This window comes from Boleophthalmus pectinirostris, unplaced genomic scaffold, assembly GCF_026225935.1.
Source record: "Boleophthalmus pectinirostris isolate CB_2022bp ecotype Guang Dong unplaced genomic scaffold, ASM2622593v1 HiC_scaffold_7, whole genome shotgun sequence".
Taxonomy (NCBI): Eukaryota; Metazoa; Chordata; class Actinopteri; order Gobiiformes; family Gobiidae; genus Boleophthalmus; species Boleophthalmus pectinirostris.
This window is the reverse complement of record NW_026571473.1, coordinates 12,296,641-12,317,567: the sequence shown is the minus strand read 5'-3', so window position 1 is coordinate 12,317,567 and position 20,927 is coordinate 12,296,641. Positions and strand designations below refer to the sequence as shown.

At 38.4% G+C, this 20,927-nt stretch overlaps 1 protein-coding gene across 1 annotated transcript in view; it reads left to right on the top strand.

Annotated features, from left to right (window-relative positions):
- gpc5b (glypican 5b) overlaps positions 1-20,529 on the top strand; it is a 65,664-nt gene extending 45,135 nt beyond the window's left edge. Inside the window, exons 10-11 of the mRNA XM_020938143.2 lie at positions 19,465-19,556; positions 19,658-20,529. Of these exons, the coding sequence (XP_020793802.1) occupies positions 19,465-19,556; positions 19,658-19,759 (194 nt within the window). The 3' untranslated portion in view covers positions 19,760-20,529. The remainder of the gene's footprint in view (positions 1-19,464; positions 19,557-19,657) is intronic.
- Positions 20,530-20,927: the final 398 nt, after the last annotated feature.

Sequence of the window (20,927 nt, the reverse complement as noted above, 5' to 3'; positions counted from 1 at the left end):
GTTGTTATTATTTTATATTTTGCTTGTTCTGGATTCAGTGTTTAAGCAAAACTGTTATTAAACATTTATTTTAATAAGAAAAGGTTTAACATTACATATCTTGAAAGAAGAGAAAACATGCAGATGTTGTTGACATTTTTCAATGAATATTTACTTTGGCCCACGACTTAGTCCCAGTTTATAATTTTGTCCTTCTGAGTTTGACACCCCCTAGAGTGAGCTAATGCGACATTTTAAGACCAAAATGATGAGTCTGACAACGGCAGGTACAGAGAGAGGGGTGACAATTTTTCAGTGTAATGTCAATTGGGGCCAGAGTCAATGGAACCGGAAGCATCCCCATGGTTCTCTTTGGAAAGCGGTGGCCAGCAGGTTGGCTATCTCCATTTAGATATACAGTCAGTCTTCATTACACTTATCTGTTTTCATTGAGAAAAACAGTTGACATCACCTTTTAAGAAATAAAACCTCTGTTATTCAATAAATGCAGGATAGGAGTGTTAACGACATACTGTGGAACATCCCAGGCAAAGCAATTACACCCTCAAGGAGACGAGCAGAGAGCAGACTCGGACCCTTCACTAGAAAAGTTACGTAGTGCACCTTTAAGTATTGCCTGCTGTTGTTTAGTGCTGTAGTTTCAAAGGTGGTGTTGAATTATAAAAACGTGAAATAGCATTGCCATTTCAGTTTTATTGAATCATGAAGAGGTCAAAGGACGAGACCAGATCTGGAATTGAAATCACACAACTTCCAGTAACTTTTAGCTATTTGGGTCACTGAACAGCTAATAGATATTTCAGTCATGCGCAAAGTCTATTATTATTTTATTTAAGTCACATAAAAGCAGTTGATGTTTTTCCAAGGAGCGGGAATAGCATGGCAAATGGCATTCAGACGTCAGAACAAAGGGAAAGCTAAGCATCTCATTATGGAAGCTTAAGTTAGCTCTGTGCCATTTATAGGCACTGCAGCCAGACAATGCTTAGAAAACGGCATTACGTATATGCTAATTGGTTTCTATTTGTTCAGACAATTAATACATGTTGTCATAAGACTATTTCATCCATGTATAATGTATAATGTAAATGTTATGAGGCAAAGACCACATGATAAAATTAATAATTAGTACGAAATAAATACAAAAGAAGCATGTCAGATTGAACAAAGAAATATGCAGATGTGTAACAATACAGGGTGTCCTTTTTAGTTTCCACTTTACTCTGTTTATAGCTACAGTAATTACATGGTAATTAAATTGCACACTATTTACTCATTAATACTACTTTAAAGGGCCCATATTGCACTATTTTCTGATCTCTGTTATAATGTTGTTTCCTCATGCCAAACCTGGAGTTGTGTTTTGTTTCATTCACACATGTTTAACACACATACCCTGCATATTTAGTTCTTATCTCAGAACTGAAAACACTCTTCCACCTTGTAATGGCATGTGATAATACAGGAAATGCTCCACTGTGTTTTTAAACTCCATACACATTCAGAGAATCATGTGGATAATTTCAGCCCTGGATTTGCCAATCTGAACAAAAGGTAAAGGGTAGCTGTTAACTTGGAAACTACCACAGATGACATCAACATCAAAAAACACAGCTCCAGTTATGTTTTTGATGAGGTAGGAACATTCTAACATGCTCATGAGAGTCAATTTTGTGTAATCTAGGACCTTTAATTATCTGCTTTATTAGTAATATGATTTAACCCCAACCTTATGCTCCAGCCCACAACAAAGACTTTCATTAGCATGGTTAGTATTTTATTGGCACTAACAAGTAAACAGGGCTGAACATTGCATCTCTGTTGTTTGTTTTCTGTATTTCCATTCTATTGCTTTTACTATGCTGTACTAAAGCAAAAGTGCTCCCCACTTCATAAAGGGATTAGAGACTAGAGATCAGATAAACAAATGATCCTCCACAACAGACAAATGGAAAACTAATTAACAAGTAATTAATCAAGTAATCAGTCAGTTATCTAGATGTATGGGCCTTACTACTGATAATGTATTCATATATCCTTAGTTTATTAAAGACAGCATATAATTTTAAAAGTAACATTTGCAATCTGCTACTTCCTTACTTAAAGGGCCTATATTACGCAAATTTGAGTCTTGTGAGTCATGTTATAATGCTGTTACCTCTTCAAAAATATACCTGGAGTTATGTTTTGTTTCATTCACACATGTTTGAGTGACACTTATTATTAATCTGTCTACATCTCCAAAGCTCAAAATGCTCTGTTCTCAAGTTTTCAAGTTAAAAGCTACCATTTAACTTTTGTTCAGAAGAGATTGGCAGTTCCAGGGCTGAAATTATCTAAATGATTCTAGTAAAGGTGTATGGAGTTTAAAAATGCAGAGAAACACTTCCTGTATTACCACAAGTGTTTTCTGTTTAAAAGAAGAACTTTGCCTAAATATGCAGAGTTTGTGTGTTAAACATGTGTGGATGAAACAAAACAAAACTCTAGGTATGTTTTTGATGAAGAAACACTATTATAACATAGATCAGAAAATAGCTAAATATGGGCCCTTTAACTTTCTACCTAGTAAAATGCATCCAGCTCCAAAGTTTTTATACTATAGGAGGTATTTTTTTCCTCATCTTCTGCTCCTTTGTCTTTTAGTTCTGTCATTTCTCACCTCTGCTCCTCTCTCGAACTCGCAAAGATTAAACTGATTGATTTTCTCTTGTGGAATCCAGCGCAGTCCTTCCCTTTTTTCTATTGGCCTTGCTCCGCGGCTCTCCGTCTCCCCAGACATATCCAGGTCCGGTAACGTCAATAATGTAAATGTAATCACACATCCTCTGTTCTCCTGTCTCTGTGGCACACATAGAAATCCCACGTTACTATGACTCTTTTATGAGTCATATAAAACTAGTTACATGTAGAGGTCTTACCCTTCAGTGTGAACGTGCTTAGTTATATTTCTACCCTAAAGGTCATTTGAGTGTGTAACAGAATGTGGTTATGCTTGGGCATTCGTTCACCGTAGCCATGGTAACCAGGTGGTCCATTGTCCCATGGGACTTGGAGAGAGAGATACAGAGAGAACAAAACAGATGAGGTGCGGTGTCATCTCTCTGGGGCATCATTTTGCACATGTTTTTTTCTACATTTATGTAACGGATGGTTTAGGTTACACTTCAGATTCAGTGAAGCTGGTGATTTTGGACCCTGCAGAGTCAGTATGCTTACAAGATATATATCTGATACAAGATACAGCATATTTATGGACAAGGTTCCTATGTAAATGTTTTATTTTTTCACAGATTTTTCACTAACTTTTTGGTAAAGGATCAGGCTCCCGCTTGTCTCCGTGAAGATGTTTTTGCTTTGCCTGGAATGTTCCACAGTATAGCTGCTTATTTTTTCGAAGTATTTTTGAACAATAAAAATACCTGTAATTGAAACATACTAAAGAGGCATACGTTTAATGCTATTCTGTGGAACACTCCATGCAGTTGTGTCTCCATGGAAACAAGGAGGCGGCAGATCTTCCATTCAAAATGTTGCATAGTGCCCCTTTAAATTTAAAGGTAATAGTGTTGAGGTGTTTGATCAAATAGTATGGCCTTACCTTAACAGAGTGGAGTGTGTGGGCAGTCCTGATTTGCATGCCGATTAGAATTCAGTTTCTTTATTTTTATGTTACTGCACTATAACACTTTTATAAGGACACTGTCTTACTACAGATATTTGTATTCATTGCGTTTGTTATTCTAACTCTCTGAACTCTAACTCTGAACACTGTATATGTCATTTTTCTTTTGTTACAAGAATAGAATTTCATACATTACAAGGCCTTTGTCTGCCATAAATATCTGACATATAACATGACCGTAAACAATGTAAAATCATTTATTTCGTGCCTCCATGTATCTCTGCTCCATCATCTCCTCCTCCCCTCCTCACCCCCACCTCCCCGGGGCCAGATCCACAAAGCCTCTCCTAGTTATTCTGTCTTAAAGGGAAAGGCCATTTCTTCTCTGAACTATAACGCTATTCCTCTCGCCGTAGGATAGTTTCATCTGCATTTTAAACCTCTAGCACTGTGTAAAGTAAGCAAAAAAAAACACAGACTAGCCTGGGCTACTGATCTGCACTGTAAAGCTTCTCAGGATTGCATTGATCAGTGCTATAAAATTCAACAGTTCTCCTTTCATCTACATGCACACACTAGTTCACAGAATGTAAATAGTCTAACCATAGCTCTATATTAGATGGCTAGTATATTTTCCCAAATGGTGCATGAAGTGATCTATCAGTTTAAAAGAAGATATGGTTGTTTACTGTAGCTTGGTTTGCTGGGAGGCAGTGTCTTTAAATGTGCGTATTTACATAATAAGTGTGCAGTTAAAATGCAGTGGAGATCCCTGGATGCTGCTCAAAACAGTCATTAGCAGGTCCTCACTCTCTCTCTCCTGCTATCGGCTGTTTTACAAGATGCCTATGTGTTCTGCATTTGTTTAAGATTGTTTAATTTACATAGGTGTTACTGATTTCATATAATGTAATAAAGATATGGAAGTGTGCGGCATATGATAAGACTTAGACTTAGACTTAGATAAACTTTATTGATCCACAAGGGAAATGATTTGGACACAGTAGCTCACACATCACAATATAATAACAAAGAGCAAAAATATAAATGGTGATAATACATTGAAAATAAGTAGCAAACAGAAACAGAAAGAGCCTGTAATCAAATAAGGCGTAATTATATAATGTGTAACAAGTAAAAATAAAATATAGAACTATAGTAATACAAATATATCTCAGCTATATACAAGAGGTCGTAAGGAGAAAACAGTGCAAAGATGATATGATGATTGACAGGACATAGGGTTATCTGTTACATAAAGATGAGTTGTTGTACAGTTGTATGGAGTATGGAATGAATGTAGCCTTGTATCTCGCACTGAGCGGAGCTGTAGAAGCTATGAGCCACGAGTAACCATGACATATCTTGTTTTCCTGTTGATACTTTGCAGATGGCGTCATCAACATTCCCTGGGGGTGTGAGACTAACTGTAGGCACTGCTCTGTTACTCACATTAGACTTTAATCTGAGCTTTGTTTATTATTCAATTATTAGCCAGGCTGGCATCACCTAGTGCCTCTGCTCAATTTAATTTCTCTCCAGCGACTAGGTCAGGAATCAGAATACACTAGACGGTTTGCGAGAACACTGGAAGTTGTAGACCGCGCACTGGCCAATCAGTGAAGAGCTGTGCAGTCATGACGTCAAACTCAAGCGCCTGTCTGGGTCCCTTTTGTGGTACAGCACAACAGTAAACAAAGCGGTCGAGATGGATGTAGACGAAGCCACACGTTCTGTGTTGGCAACGATTTCTGAGATCGAGGATTTAAAGCCGGAACAAAGAGAATGTTTGGGGAATTTTATCAAGGGGAAATACGTTATTGCCCTTCTTCCTACGGGATTTGGTGCATTATATTATAGCAGCAATTAGTTAAATAAATAAAGTACCCATCTACCTTCGAGCAAACGAATTCTAATGCTGTGAGGTTAGACGGTTTCCACAGAGTCGACAGGAGTCAGTTCATGTTCTATCCATGAGTTTCAGCATGTTGACATACTGGAGGATTTGCCATACCAATTGACATTTTATACCAAAAAAATGATATATTTTGAAGAGTGAAAAGTCCTCAAGTGTCACCTATCCATGGGTTTCAGAGTGATGACAAATTAGGACTGTTGCCATAGCAATTGACATTTTAAACCAAAACATTATTTTGAACAGTGAAAAGTCCTCAAAATGTCATCTATAACAGGAAGCTGATATCATGAATAAGAGTCCAACATGTCCCAAAGTGGACAAAAATGTATTACCGAATCTCTATCACATCGTATATCTAGTCACTACGCCTACACACTGCACTTGTGATCTTAACTTATGTAAATTGAGTCGACTATATTCTTTGATGTAGTATTTTAGTGTTTTCTGCCGAGTACTGCATCCTCTGACTGTTCAAATCCCTTCTAACCTGTACTAGACTGATCTTATAACCGCTCCCATAGAGTCCTTGTTTTTGTGTTTTATTTATGACCTGTAGCGTTCATACTGCTCCAGGCGTATTGATGATGCTCCTATCAGTCCTAGCTAACTCTAAACAAGGTGGAGAAGGAGGAGGACGGTAGGAGGTAACAGTGGGTGAGAGGACCAAAGAGAATATCTAAGTGATGGGGCTCACATGCTGAGTCTCCCATATACACTATTTATGGCTGTGGACAGAAGGGCCATGGCGGGAGGCTGCAGCTCCTGTGAGAACATAATGAAAGGGATCATAAAGGAAGCATGTAGGATACAGTAGAGCCACTATCGTAGAAATTCTGCAGTATAAATGAAATATGTCTGTGCTGAAAATAGTTTTTTTTTTTCTCAAAAAGAAACCACTGTAGGAGATTGATCGATATGGGTTGTTTCATACTCTGTTTAGAACACAGAACAGCTGATGGCCGATAAGCTCTGCCGATATTTTGAGGACAATTTTAGAACCGATCTTGATCATTTCCTTCAAACTATTTGATTTGAAGTTTCCACTGACATAAATATTGTCTACACATTTTTTTTTGCTTCTTATAACTATAACAATGAATAATACCTCAATAGAAATGAGTAAATAATTTTTAGACATTCTCAACCCTGTTTTTACTACTGAATATTGTCAATATGTGCAATGTGCATCACGCTTAAGTGTTAAATTCAAACTTTATGGAGTAATTATTGTTCCTAAACCAAAAATCAGCCTATGCAGGAGATTTTAGGCACATAGCCAATAGGAACAAAAGAGCCAATATCTTCTCTATACATCGGCAGCAGTCTATTGACCTATTGACCAGTAATTGAATAAATGCAAGGCCAACATGTTTAAAGCCCTACTGTGTTGTTTATATTTTTCTCTGATATTTTTGTTCTGCATTGTCTGGACGTGCTGATAAACTATTATTGAATTTAATTTGGAGGTACTGATAAACTATTGAACTGAATGACGTGGATTATTATTGTAGTGATAGATTTTCACAGTCTATTCAGTAGTTGATTTAACCAATTCTAAGGAGTTACATACCAACATATCCAGAAATATAAAATATATAATTAATTGTATTGCCTTTCCTTCCCATGTTACTTACTTACAAGACATATTCAACTTTTCATTGTTTTGCAGTCACTACATACCATAGTGCTTTATACTTTATAGATTGTGTTCAGATGACGCCTCAGTGCCCTAGATACCCACTGCACTGTAAATACTGTATGTACTGTCTTGACTGTAGGCCTGTGTGCGTGCGTGCGTATTTGTGCTTGGGTGTGTGTTAATAAGAAGAAGTTGAGTTAAAATGACACATCCACGAGACTCTGGAGGTGCCTCATTAAAGACTCTCCTTGTCTCTCTCCATGTCTCTTCTATAGTAACTGAAGTCTGCGTTTAGTTCATCTCAGTCTCAGAGAGTCTCAGCCAAACTATTACAGGACTGGTCTGTTTCTTTTGTAGTTATTCATTTATGTATACTACTGTACTTTATAAGTTTTATGCTGAAAGGTTCGCCAAACTGCTTGTTTCCATGGAGATGTTTTTGCTTTGCCTAGAATGTTCCACAGCAGGAGTCACCAACCTTTTTCCTCTGGTGAGCTACTTTTACCAAACAGAAATGCCAGAGAGCTACCCATTTTAGTGTTCGCAATAAATTTAGTACATATAAGAGCTTTGCAAGCCTTAGATGGGGTACAGTTAGATGCCTATAAACCATAAACCATAATCAATTTATTAGTATACAAAGCTGGGCATCAAAATTATACATTTACAATGGCAATAATACAATTTTAGTTATTCAGCACAGTACATATAATTCAGAAATCCCTTGGCGAGCTACATTGAAGGGGGTGGAGAGCTACTGGTAGTGCCTAAGTTCCAGGTTGGAGACCCCTGTTCCACAGTAAGGCATTATTTCCATTGAGACAAGTTACAGGTTTGTGGCGAGAAAGAAAATAAGAATGCTTGTATTTCAAGGAATGCCATAGAGTGGAACATTACAGACAATGGCTGCTGTCTCGTGGACAATTTGAGCACTGACTTGATAAGCAGTGTAAGAATATGAACTGATTCATACTACTAGGGCCGGACATTATATCATTTTCAAATCAAAATTGCAATTTGAGTTGGCACAATTATCAAATCACAAAAGCTGCAATTATTTATACAATATAATGTCCTCTGCAAAGAACAAACTGTTCTTCTGGTATCTGTAGTTTAGTCTTCTACAAACATCTTCTGAAATTTATGGGTACTAGTTTATGAGTTTAGTCTTTCAAATTTGAAAGCTCCTGGAGTTATTTACAGTGTGCTACAGTGCTGCTAAAATTCTACTTTACACTTATTTACTGCAAATCATAATTGCAATTGAATTATCAGAAAAATCACAGTTCAATTCTTGTTGCAATTTTCCATAAATACACAAAAAAACACACTTTAACTTTAAACTTGATATGCAGTAGTTTCAATATCAAAATGCACGCTGATTGTGTTGTGGCACTCTGAAGGGGGAGTGACTTAGCATGGGGAACATAGGGACTGGGGACGCAGAGGATCAAAAACAAAACTGAAACTTATTAAACATTTCAATTGGTTGTTTTTGAAAATATAACATTTTCAAAACTATTAAAGCTAACAGGGTTTAAATGTGTTATGTGTTACCAATTAATACTCCCATAGAAGTCTAATACTCCCTCTTTAGTCTAGTGTTTTTCTCATTTTCTATAACGTATAACTATTCCTTTGCTTTTGTCTTTTTTGATAGCAATTTATTAATTAGTTCTATGCCTAATTATTATTCATACACTTGACCTTTACAGTTTCTCTATGCAGATTTATTTAGCTAATCCTGCTTCTGCTGAAATGTGCCTTTATTTAAATGAGTAAATGTCCATGCGCTCTGCCTGTTTATCCATTCACGCTGCTCTAATCTGAAGCTCTCCCCTGACTCCTCAGCCTGCAGCCTTCAGCACGTTTTCTTCTTCTTCTTCTTCTGGACCTCCATGCTTTTATTTGCACTTGAGGCTATGTTTAACCCCAGTGAGCACATCCTTGCAAAGGTGCTTCTCCATCTCATGTATTAATAGCTTTATGGCCATCCAAAAACAGCTTTAGGCAAGGCACTGTGGCTAGCTCTGTCTCGCCATTTACTGTAGTATTTTAGATTGTAACAAGGCCAGAACCAATCAAATTAAAACATGTATTGAAGTTATTAATTTAAAAACACTTTTGTTTATTTGTGGGTAAATATACTATGTTATTGGCTGCACTGGGAGCCTAAATATTCAACATTAAAGGTGCACTTTTCTGGTGAAGAGTTTGCCACCTGTTTGTTTTCATACTGTTTTGTCTTGATTATTCAAAAGTTTGAAAGTAACCTTTGTAATTACAAACTTAATGCTCAGATCTACAGAGAAGCAAGCTTGCATCTGGTAAGAATGTATGTTTTTCAAGGTATTTTGACCTATATTTGACCTGCAATAAATGCAAGGCAGATATGTTTAATTCCCTACTAATTTTGTAGTACTCGAGACCGGTCTAGGTCTTGAGACCGGCCTCAAGACAATTTTTTTACGGTCTTGGTCTCATCTCGACCGCATTTGGACTCGGTCTTGTCTCAGTCTTGAAGGCACTTGGACTCCGTCTTGTCTCAGTCTTCAGGTCTGACACTCGACGAGTGATAAAATGGAGATAGATTTATAAAACATGTATATGTGTCAAAATAACTGTAAAATACAAATAAATGTTGAAAATTACAAAGATGGTCTCGATTTGGTATCGACTGGACGTGGTTTCAGTCTTGTCTCGGTCTTGACCCTCAGAGGTCTTGGTCTTGTCCTGGTCTCGGGACCCTGCAGTCTTCAAAGAAATGACTTGATGGATTCAAGCAAGTAGCAGATCCTCCACCTTACAAGTCACATAGTGCACCTTTAAGAATTTATTTTTATTGTGTATATATATTTTTTATTCATTCATGTATTTTTCTCTCATATTTTTGTGCGCATTGCCTGGAGGTGCTGATAAACTAGTACTGAATTGAATTTGGAGCTACTGATAAACTATTGAACTGAATGACAAAGCTTATTACATCTCGTTGGAATTGTACCGGGTGCTGTAGCTGTACAATAGGCAGCGCCATAAGGCTCATATCATCAATCATTTGTCATGCCACAGTGGAGGTCATTAGCACATAGCAGCCAAATACAGTCCCAAGTGTTTTACATACGTGCTTTTTATAATATGGGGACATGCTTTAGGTTGCGGTGGTTTGGTGTCAAAGTTTTAACAATTTAAAACAGCAATAAGATACATTTTTAACGAATGTGTTCTGTCTACTTAAGATCTATTCAATCCTCCAAAGATATGTAAGGATTTTGCTGAATTAGTAACTCCAATTCCCATGTTTCTTAATGCTGGTGAAGTTATACTGTATATCCTCCAAAGCCCATAATTGCTACTTGGAAAATACTTTCAGCGCCCTGTTTATCGGTTTTAGAATGATGAAAAATTATGACCGTTGTCATAGTAATTAAGTAAATAATTGTGAAAAAAAATTGTGCCTATAATAGCTGATGTTTTGAGGACTTTGAGGAGCATTCCAAAAGACTGATTAAATTGTTATTTGCTGTAGTAAGGGTGTTAATTTTGCATTACCCTGAAACCTCTGTATTCCACAAAAGCATTATTTAAATTCTTCTCATCTTATTTTTAAATGCCATTCATTTTATTTTAATCATGTTCTGACTAGAAACACCCACACCCTCTACCCCCTATTTCTGTTTCTCTTTCTCTCCCTCTCTCTACCTCCCCCCTTCTTTCTCTCTCTACCCCCTCTGTCTCCACCCTTTCTTTCTTTCTTTCTCCCCCTTTCTCTGCTCCCTATCTCCTCCCCTTCTCTCCTTTCTTTCTCCCTTTCTCTCCCTCTTTCTTTTTCTGCCTCCTCCTCTCTCCCCTTTTCCCTCTCTCCCCCTTACCCCCCTTTTCTCTCTTTCTCTATCTGCCCCCCTCTCCCCCCTCCTTCTCTCACTCTCTCTTTCTCTCCCCACCCCTTTCTCTCTTTCTTCCTCTCTCTCTTTCTCCCTTCTCTCTCCCCTTGTTTCTCTCTCTTCCAGTTTCCTCCCCTTGTTTCTCTCTCTCCCCTCGTTTCTCTCTCTCTTCCTCTCTCTTTACCCCTCCATCTCTCTCCCCTCGTTTCTCTCTCTCCTCCATCTCTGTCCCTTCATTTCTCACTCTCTACTCTCTTTCTCTCCCCACCCCTGTCTCTCTTTCTACCTCTCTCTCTTTCTCCCTTCTCTCTCTCCTTGTTTCTCTCTCTTCCATCTCTCCCCTTGTTTCTCTCCCTACCTCTCTCTCTACCCCCTCTCTCTATCCTTGTTTCTCTCTCCTCCATCTCTCTCCTCGCATTTCTCTCTCTTTACCTCTCTTTCTACTCCCCCTCTTTACTCTCATTTCTCTCTCCTCCATCTCTATCCCCTCATTTTGCTCTCTCTCCTCCACTTTTCTCCACTAGTTTCTTTCTCTCTACCTCTCTCTCTGCCCCCCCTTCTCTCTCCCCACGTTTCTCTCTCTCCTCCATCTCTCTCCTCTCGTTTCTCTCTCTCTCTACCCCCTCTCTTTACCCTTGCTTCTCTCTCCTCCATCTCTCTCCCCTCACTTCTCTCTCTCTCTCTCCTCCATCTCTCTCCCCTCATTTCGCTCTCTCTTCTCCATCTGTCTCCCCTCGTTTCTCTCCCTCTACCTCTCTCTCTGCCCCCCCTTCTCTCTCCCCTCGTTTCTCTCTCTCCTCCATCCCACTTCCCTCTCTCCCCCTTGCACGTATGTGTTTCCTCCCAGGGGGAACTGCGGCTCCAGTAATGAAATGCTCATTACTGATTCAGCTGGAAATACTGTGGGATACATTTACACACACCTACACACTCGCCATCGCCGTGAGACACCCTCCAAGGTCACCCTTCTGAGTCGCGCGTCTCCTCTCCACGCACCGGGCTAGACATGTCTGTTGGATACTTACAAATTGAGGGGGCCAACAAGATGGGTTATAATTGGGAACTAAATTGACAGTTGTGTACAGTAGTCTAGTGGCATCCGATAACAGATTGTGCCATTACTGCTTTTCAAAGGACTTCCCGAGCATGCATCCTCCTGTACACAGCACAGCCTATGCCCACTTACTAACACCAACCAACTATGTGGTTGGTAAGTCCTATATTACGCAAAATTTACTCTTTTGAGCTTTAAGACTTAAATGTTGTTGCCTCCTCAAAAACATACCCGGAGTTGTGTTTTGTTTCAGTCATGCATGTTGGAGTAATCCTGCATTATTAGTCTGTCTGCATCTCCAAAGCTCAAAATGCTCTGTTCCCTCTTGTTATGTCAAGAAGCAGTAGTTTTCAAGTTAACAGCTACCATTTACTTTTTGTTCAGTAGAGATGGGTAATTCCAGGGGAGAAATGATCCAACTAGTCAACGAAAATCGAAAATAGAATTGCTGACTTAATAAACAGAACAGAAAAAAGATGTGCATGGAGTGAGAAAGATGAAGATTTGGCCTTTTGAAAATATAATAAGACTCTTTTTTTCTTGGTACTTTTCTTTATACACAGAGCTGTAGTTTGGGTACACTCTACTCATTATATTTTACTGTCTCTTTATGGGAACATTTTCCTAAAAAAGATATAAAATCTACTACAAAGAATATTTTCCTTTCAAAGTAAATCCGTGTATCATTCGTTCATTTGTTTTTTCAATATAAAACCAAAAATAAGAAAATGAAAAAAACTACTGTTTTCTTCATTATTTGTCTCCAAAACCAAAATGAAAAAACGGATAATGATTCATTTTTTCAGTTTTCGATTTTGTTTTTAAATGAAGAATGGAAAAAACGGATAACGGCCGTTTCCCGTTTCCGTGACTTAAAGTGCGACTGACTCAGGACTGAATCAGGACTGAATCAAGACCAGGACTAAACCATTTTCAGTCCTGGTCTGGTCCCAGGCTCGGTCCTGGTCTGGTTCTGGTCTGGTTCTGGTCTGGTCCCGATCTCAGTCCCAGTCTGGTCCCTGTCTCAGTCTCAGTCTGGTCCCTGTCTCAGTCCCGGTCTCAGTCCTGGTCCTGTTCCCAATCTCAGTTCTGGTCTTAGACCCGGTCTCAGTCCCAGTCTTGGTCCCGGACTCAGTCCTTGTCTAGTCCTCTTCTAAGTCCTGTTCTCAGTCCTGGTCTGGTCCCGGACCTGGTTTAGTCCTGTTTTAGTCCCGGTTCAGTCTGTATGTGGCACAAAAGTCCGGCATTGCAGTCACGGAAGTCACGGAAACGGGAAACGGCCATTATCTGTTTTTTCTATTATTCATTTAAACACAAAATCGAAAACTGAAAAAAGGAATCGTTATCCGTTTTTTCATTTTGGTTTTGGAGACAAATAATGAAGAACACTGTTGTTTTTTCATTTTCTTATTTTTAGTTTTATATTAAAAACTAATGAACGAATGATACATGGATTAAAATACCACCTTCTTTTTTAAACCTGAAATCATCCCAAGCACTCCTACCCCCTAACGCTACAATGATCGTCACAGGTCTGTAGGATCAAAGCATAGCTGGCATGGTTGCGTCCTGTATGTGGTTATGCTAATGTTTGGGGGACGTGTTGTGTGTTGTCAGTGGGATTTGTGGTGAAGCCTGTATGAATGCCTGAATCGTAAGTGCTGAGGGGAAGGGATTGCCCAGATTTTTGGATGAAAGACGTTGTAGCAGGTAGAGACAGGTGTGAATTGTGGTTTGTAATGACATATGTTGAATGCAGGTCTTCAGCTTTTTCCATTTGGTGTTCGTGGGTGGTTGGAGAGGATACTTGCAACAACAGTGAGCTTTAGACAGGCGGAATAGACAAGCGCTCAGACACATTCCTTCGTTTAAAGTTCTGTTGTTTTTGGTAGTACTTAACAATGGTGCACTTACTTACGTCCTGGCTTTGTCCTGGTTTGAGCCCTGTTTCAGTCCAGATGTAGATTTACTTTATTTAGGTTTAGTTTCTAGTCCAAGTTAAACCTTAATTTTGTGTGTATAGTGTACACCCCGAAGTAAGATACTGACAGATGGCTTATATTGTATTGTCACTGGAAATCCATTGGGAACGCTCAACATACACTCACTTCTTTCAACGTAAGCGATGCCAGGGAAGTCTTGCACAAAAACACAGCAACTGTATCCACTCGTTGGTGCGAATTCAGTCCTTGTTATCTTAGCCTGCATCATCAGAGGTATAATACTCCCTACAGCGGACTGTACTAGACCGGAATGGACAACACTATCATAATATATTGAGGGTTCTTGTCCCTGTGTGCTGTGTTCTCGACTGATGGTAAATAAACTTTTTTTTGCACATGTTTTTTCCAATGTGGTTTTTAATGTCATATAGCAAATAAACTAAACTCTCCTGCATTTGAACTCCAGCCTTTGCCTCTTCTTTTCCACTCTCAGGTTACTGCAATGTATATATTCTATGGATAGAACTGATAACTGTTTGGTTTGTGTGCCTATGCTAAAACCACTGAGTCATCATCCCGACTTTAAATTGCAAAGTTATGTCTCAAATACACAAGGGACTAATGCACTGGGCATGAGCTCTATAATCCCACTATATTTTACAGACAAACTATTTCTGTTGGTCATGGCAATATAGAAAAAACTACCGTCATTACTTTTCATAGATTAGTAAGTAAATGTATTGTGTATTCTCCCATATTTAGCATCCCCAACAGTTAGATCAGTCCTCTGTGCCCCTGTTGGCGAGAGGGAAACAGATGTGGCAGACTTGGCAGCTTCTCTGTTTCTCGAGACTCACCCTGGCTCTGATTTATAGCCCTGGCCCACCTGCTCAGGGCGCTTAGTGTCACCCTTGGGTGAACATTTCCATTGGGTTACATTTCATTTTTCCTTATTATTTCACCAGAACATTCATATTGCTATTGGACAGGGAATGGTCCACATTTATTTTTTGGAAAGTGGATGATGCATGTCTGGCTTGTCTGTTTTCTGCACTGGCTTCCTCTGTCAGTTTAGCTGCGCTGGGGAGGCAGACTTGGCATAAATGGAGCTGTTAGTGTGTCATATGTTACCATGCAGGACTAAGGTGGACAGATTTGGTTGAAGTGCCCGGAGCACCAATCTAGTGATGCTATCCAGCGGCAGGATCCTTCAAATGTCACTCCTGTATTCTTATTAACGCCGGGCATTTCATCCTTCTCACCAGAAAGGTTACGGCCCCCCATCAGCGGCACGACTGACACCTCTCATCACTCAGGGCCTGCTCCGTGTGTGTCTCTGCACATATTTCCAAACTATCTGCCATATGTGACATGTTCTGGACTGTTGCTTAGAGACGCATGCCTCAGGGCAGGTGGGAGGGGGCTATTGTCCCTCTAGCGTTTTTGGTTTTAGGACAACACAAGTACACAGTTCCCATTGTCGCACAACAGGAATGCTAATTTAGACAGCCAGGACAAATCTCCTTAAAAGAAAGTACAGAGGACTGGAGGATATGGAATTATTTTCTAACAAAGCATTACCTATAATATATATTCCCAAAATATCGTGATATTGTATCGTCAAAGTTCTCACTATAATATCGTGGACCATCACAATATATCGAATTACAAGTCTCTTTGCTTACATTAACAGTTAGGGTGCAGACAGAGGGAACTACCATGATCCTTTGCTCCATTTCAGTGCAGACTACATGAAGAAATAACAGATCTAAGTACTTTTAAGTCTTAGTTCTTTGGATTAAGTCTTGTCAAGGCATTCTAAGAGGAAAAAGTCGCATATTGTTCTGGTCGCCTCCTCAAAATATCACAATAAATACTGCACCGTGAGATGTATATCGTAAAAATATCGTACAGAGAGATTTGGATATTGTTGCATCCCTAATCATGAGCCTCCCTACCAAATCGTGATCTTTCCCACAATATCACAATAAATATCGTACCACGAGATTCATACTATAACAATATCATATCGTGAGACTTGGATATCGTTACACCCCTAATATCTATATATTTTGCATTTAGCAGTGGTATAGTATATATGTGTAGTGTCATATCGACTACAGTGAATTAATGGTTCTACTTTCTGGTAGAAGGTCCATCACCTACTTGTTTCCATTGGAAATGTTATTGCTTTGCTAGGAATGTATCACAGAATATCATTAGACATATCAATCTCCATGGAGACAAGCAAGTAACTGGTCAGATCTGTGGAGATGTGACACAGTAAGAATGTTCACAGTAATGTTTAGAATGTTTACAGTAAGAATGCGTGTTTTTCATCCATACAACTCTTCACTATAATTTAATACATTTATATTAATTATTATTATATATTATATTAGATATTGCGCTATGTACTGTATGCTGCCTGAAATACAAATTTGCTTCGGGATAATAAAGTATGACTCCTAACCCTAACGCTGGACCCAGGCAATACAATCATATCTTCATGAAGACAAGTTGGTGGCTGACTCTCCCCCAGAAAATTTGCATAGTGCATCTTTAACATAATGTACTGTATATCTCATTCCTCATGAACTTCTCTGCAACATTTTCAATTTACGCAGGTTCACCACAGAAATAACTAGTTTTGTTACCACATTTCGAGGTTATATTTTTCGGTTTTCAAATTGCGTTCATTCTTCATTCAAATTGGGAACAACTTCAGCACCGGTCTCCCAACCAGTCCACCGCACACAATCAAAACAAATACACACATTGTTCACCATCTCACACCTGTCAAAAACGCACAACAAAGCACACATATTTGAATTTTTGTTTGAGTTTAAGGCATCACAAACCAAAAAAAAGCCTTCTTCTATGGACAGGAGATTATCCGACAGTGTCTTTGAAGTAGTCATATATAAATAAACATCACCATCTGACAGTAGTGGAGTGTTTTTTCTTTCTGTCTGAATCATGGGCCCAAACTCGCCTCATTCCCCAGCTGCTGAAAGCCTCCCTTTGTCTATTGTGCTTGGGGACAATGTCTATTATATCTATTGTAGGAGACAGAATCAAATTTCTTCTTGTCAAGGTGTGTGCGTGCCTCTGTGTTATTTTGTGTGTTAACTGGTAGACTGTTGGTGGTACCCTAATCCATTAATTTACCTGGACGCCCCACAAGACGATTGGACCCCTGCCAGTTCACAGATGTGACCGTGGTGGTATCTTTAATGCCCAAATGCCCGGGTAGTCCTCGCCAGCTGCTGTTTCATATTCATACGTGTTCATATGTTTTTGTTTTGTGCAAAGCCGAGTGTGGGTGGGGTCGCGTCCATAAATCTTTCATATCCGAACAACAACGTAACAGCAGTAAATAATGCACAAACTGACACTGAAAAACTGAAAAAAACTGAAATGACTTCCACAAATGCTCAAATTGCATGGATAGATTTATGTATGAGGGGATTTGAAGATTTAGATTTTAACTGTTAATTGGTTTTTGCAAGCTCTTGGATGGCAGTGAAATGTGTTTAGGATGTGTTGTAGTAACATAAATTTACAGTATAAAAAGTGGAATCCAACATTATTAAAGGGCCCATACTGCACTATTTTCTGACCTATGTTATAATGTTGTTTCCTTATCAAAAACCTGGAGTTGTGTTTTGTTTCATTCACACATTTAACGCACAAACCTGCATATTTAGGATAAGATTTTCTCTCAAACTGAAAACACTCCATACACCTTCATTTGAATCATTTGGATAATTTCAGCCCTAGAATTGCCAGTCTACACTGAACCAATGTAAAGGGTAGTTGTTAAATTGAAAAATACAGCTTCATGAGATGTAGACAAATAATAAATGATTACTCAGATATGTGTGAATGAAACAAAACTCAACTCCAGATATGTTTTTGATGAGCATAACAACATTCTAACACGTCTTAAATCTCAGAAGAGTAAAGTTTGCGTAATATGGGGCCTTGAAAAAATAACAAGAGAAATCACGGTGATATAAAATAAAAATCCTTCATTATATAACGTTGAAACACATTTCAGCCCTTACATAATAAAAATGCATCCTTGAAGATTTGTAGACTACAGGCTCCACTGTTGATTTACCCTTGGAGCATTCACATTTTCTGAATAAAAATGTATCGCACTTAAAGGTCCTAAGTGATCTTTATGCAGTGTTATAATGCTGCCTTTATTATTTATCTGTTTACATCTCCAAAGTTCAAAATGCTCTGTTCCACCTTGTGATGTCACGAAGCGGTAATTTTCAAGTTAACAGCTACCTTCTTCTTTTTGTTTAGTAGACACAGGAAATTCCAGGACTGAAATCATCCAAATGATTCTAGTGAAGGTGTATGGAGTTTAAAAACACAGTGGAGCACTTCCTGTATTACTACATGACATCACAAGGAGAGTGTTTTTTGTTTGGGACAAGAACTCAGCCTAAACATGCAGGATTTGTGTGTTAAACAAAACACAACTCCAGATATGTTTATGATGAGGAAACAGCGTTATAACAACAGAAAATACCATAGGCTCTTTAAAATGAAGTAAATACCTTATAACTTGTATTTAATCTGGCATGTGTTACACTGCATGTCCTTCCTGATCATCATCATTTATGCAGCCTAGACTGGCCTAATAAATATATTGATTGGAGAATGGCTCAGTTTGTCTGCGCCACAAACAACTGCCTACCTAAAGGCTTCCATGCATACTTATAAGAAATAGTTTGTAATTTTATATGGTGAAACTGTTTGTGTTTTTTTTTGTTATGCTCCCAAACCAGATAGTATCCTTCAGTTAAGGTCCAGACCAAGCATAGCTTAAGATCTGGAGAGGGTATCAAATACTAATTAGTAATAAAAGTAGTATTGAAACTAGATTATCAATACTAAAACGTCACATTCACATTACAGAAATTAACCTTGAATATCTTTAGAATGATCTTGAGCTGTATCAGAACAAGTAAAAGAGCACACAGTATACATCCATGGACCATGGAAGGATTACACAGATATAAGAGCACATGATAATACAGAAAGATATTACTATGATTTAATAAATACATCTGTACAACATCAGATTTGAACTGTTGAGGGTTGAATTATGAACTTTTACGACTCATTATAGACACAAGCTAACTATTTAAGTGTTACATTTTCTTATTTATTTATTGCAGCTCATATCTTTTAATGATTTTTAGTTTGAGTTCAGTATTACCATTTATCATCTATATTTACTTTAGCAATATACGGGACTTCAAAATCTATTATCGTGACATTCCTATGGCAAAGGCTGTACAGCAGATTGAACCCTGGTATATAAGCATTTATTTTACTGAGCCCTGGCAGTTCAGTATTTATTATTCTCTTATATTTTCAGGTGAGTCATCCAGCGGCCTCAGTCCCAAGACAGAGCATGTAGCACCTCCCCCTCGCAGTGTCCTCCCCCCACATCAGCTCCCCCCTCCACAGGTACAGCCCCACACACCCTCGCTCTCTTTCTTCTCTCTTTCTTCTCTCTTTCTTCTCTCTGTCTCTTTTCTTCTTACTCTATTGTCCCCTGTCTGTGTCAGGTGGCTGTCCGAGGGGGTGCCCATCCACTCGCCGCCCGTCACTTACCTTTGACCTTGGTTACCATGGCGTTTGTGCTGCTGTCACCATGGGAATCTCGCTGACCTTCAGGAGACACAGGGTTTTGTACACAGAGACAGAGGATTGAACCACAGTTATTCTGACAGCTCTGGGAGGAGATGAATGCTGCTGTGATGTAAAGTGCACATATGTATTTTTGTATTGTTTTTACTAACCACAATATATTTTTATTTAACACAATAAACGCAGTGAAAAAGTACTGACCTCTTGGAGAGACATGTAAATACGGGGTCTGTTTATAAAGAGATGTTAGCTGTAAATATAGATTAATAAAGATAATAGCCAACCTGCATCTACCTATATCTACTTATAGCACCTCATGTCCAATGGATGACACTTAAATAACATGAAGAACTCTTGTATTTGAATATATATTTATTTTAAAGGTGCATTGTCCAACTTTTCTGGTGGAGGGTCTGTCATCTGTTTGTCTTCTTTGAGATGTTATTGCTTTATTTAACATGTTCCACGATAGAAATTAAACCCACCTATCTCAAGGGAGACAGGTCAGATCTGTGGAGAGGCAACCCTATTTACAGAAGGAGTGATTTATTATTCGGATTTATAAGCAATTATGAGCAATAAGCACCCATAATGAGAAAATAATATTTAAATGTGTTGAATGTCGTACCATGGAACACTCCAGGAAAAGCAATAACATCTCCATGGACACAAGCATCTGACGGACCCTCCACCAGAAAAGCTGCACAATGCACGTTTAAGTTCAATATTTCAGTATAAAGTCATTAATTTTGAAAGCTAGAAAAGCCTTGTATTTTTCTATTAACTGAGTATGGAGATTAGTTGAATATTTGAAGACTGAATTTCATAATCATCATTATAATTTAGTTTTATTGTGACAGTTAAATGTAATTATCCATGAATTAAAGGAAAAATAATTGCCACTTAATGATGACTGATCTCGCTGTGGTACTATAGTAAACTGGTTTTATCTTGCAGTATCCATATTGGCCATGATTGAATTTAGAATTGATTTCTTGGAGCCATTTTTAAAAGACTTAATTTTAAACCAATTTTCTCTCAGTAATATTAAGACATCACATGAAATACATTTATTATTTACTACATAAAGACAAATTATAGTGTCTATATAAATCCTTTACACTCTCTTATGCTGTATGATCAAAATAACCACACAAAATTAATTATGATACATACGCCATTGTCTTG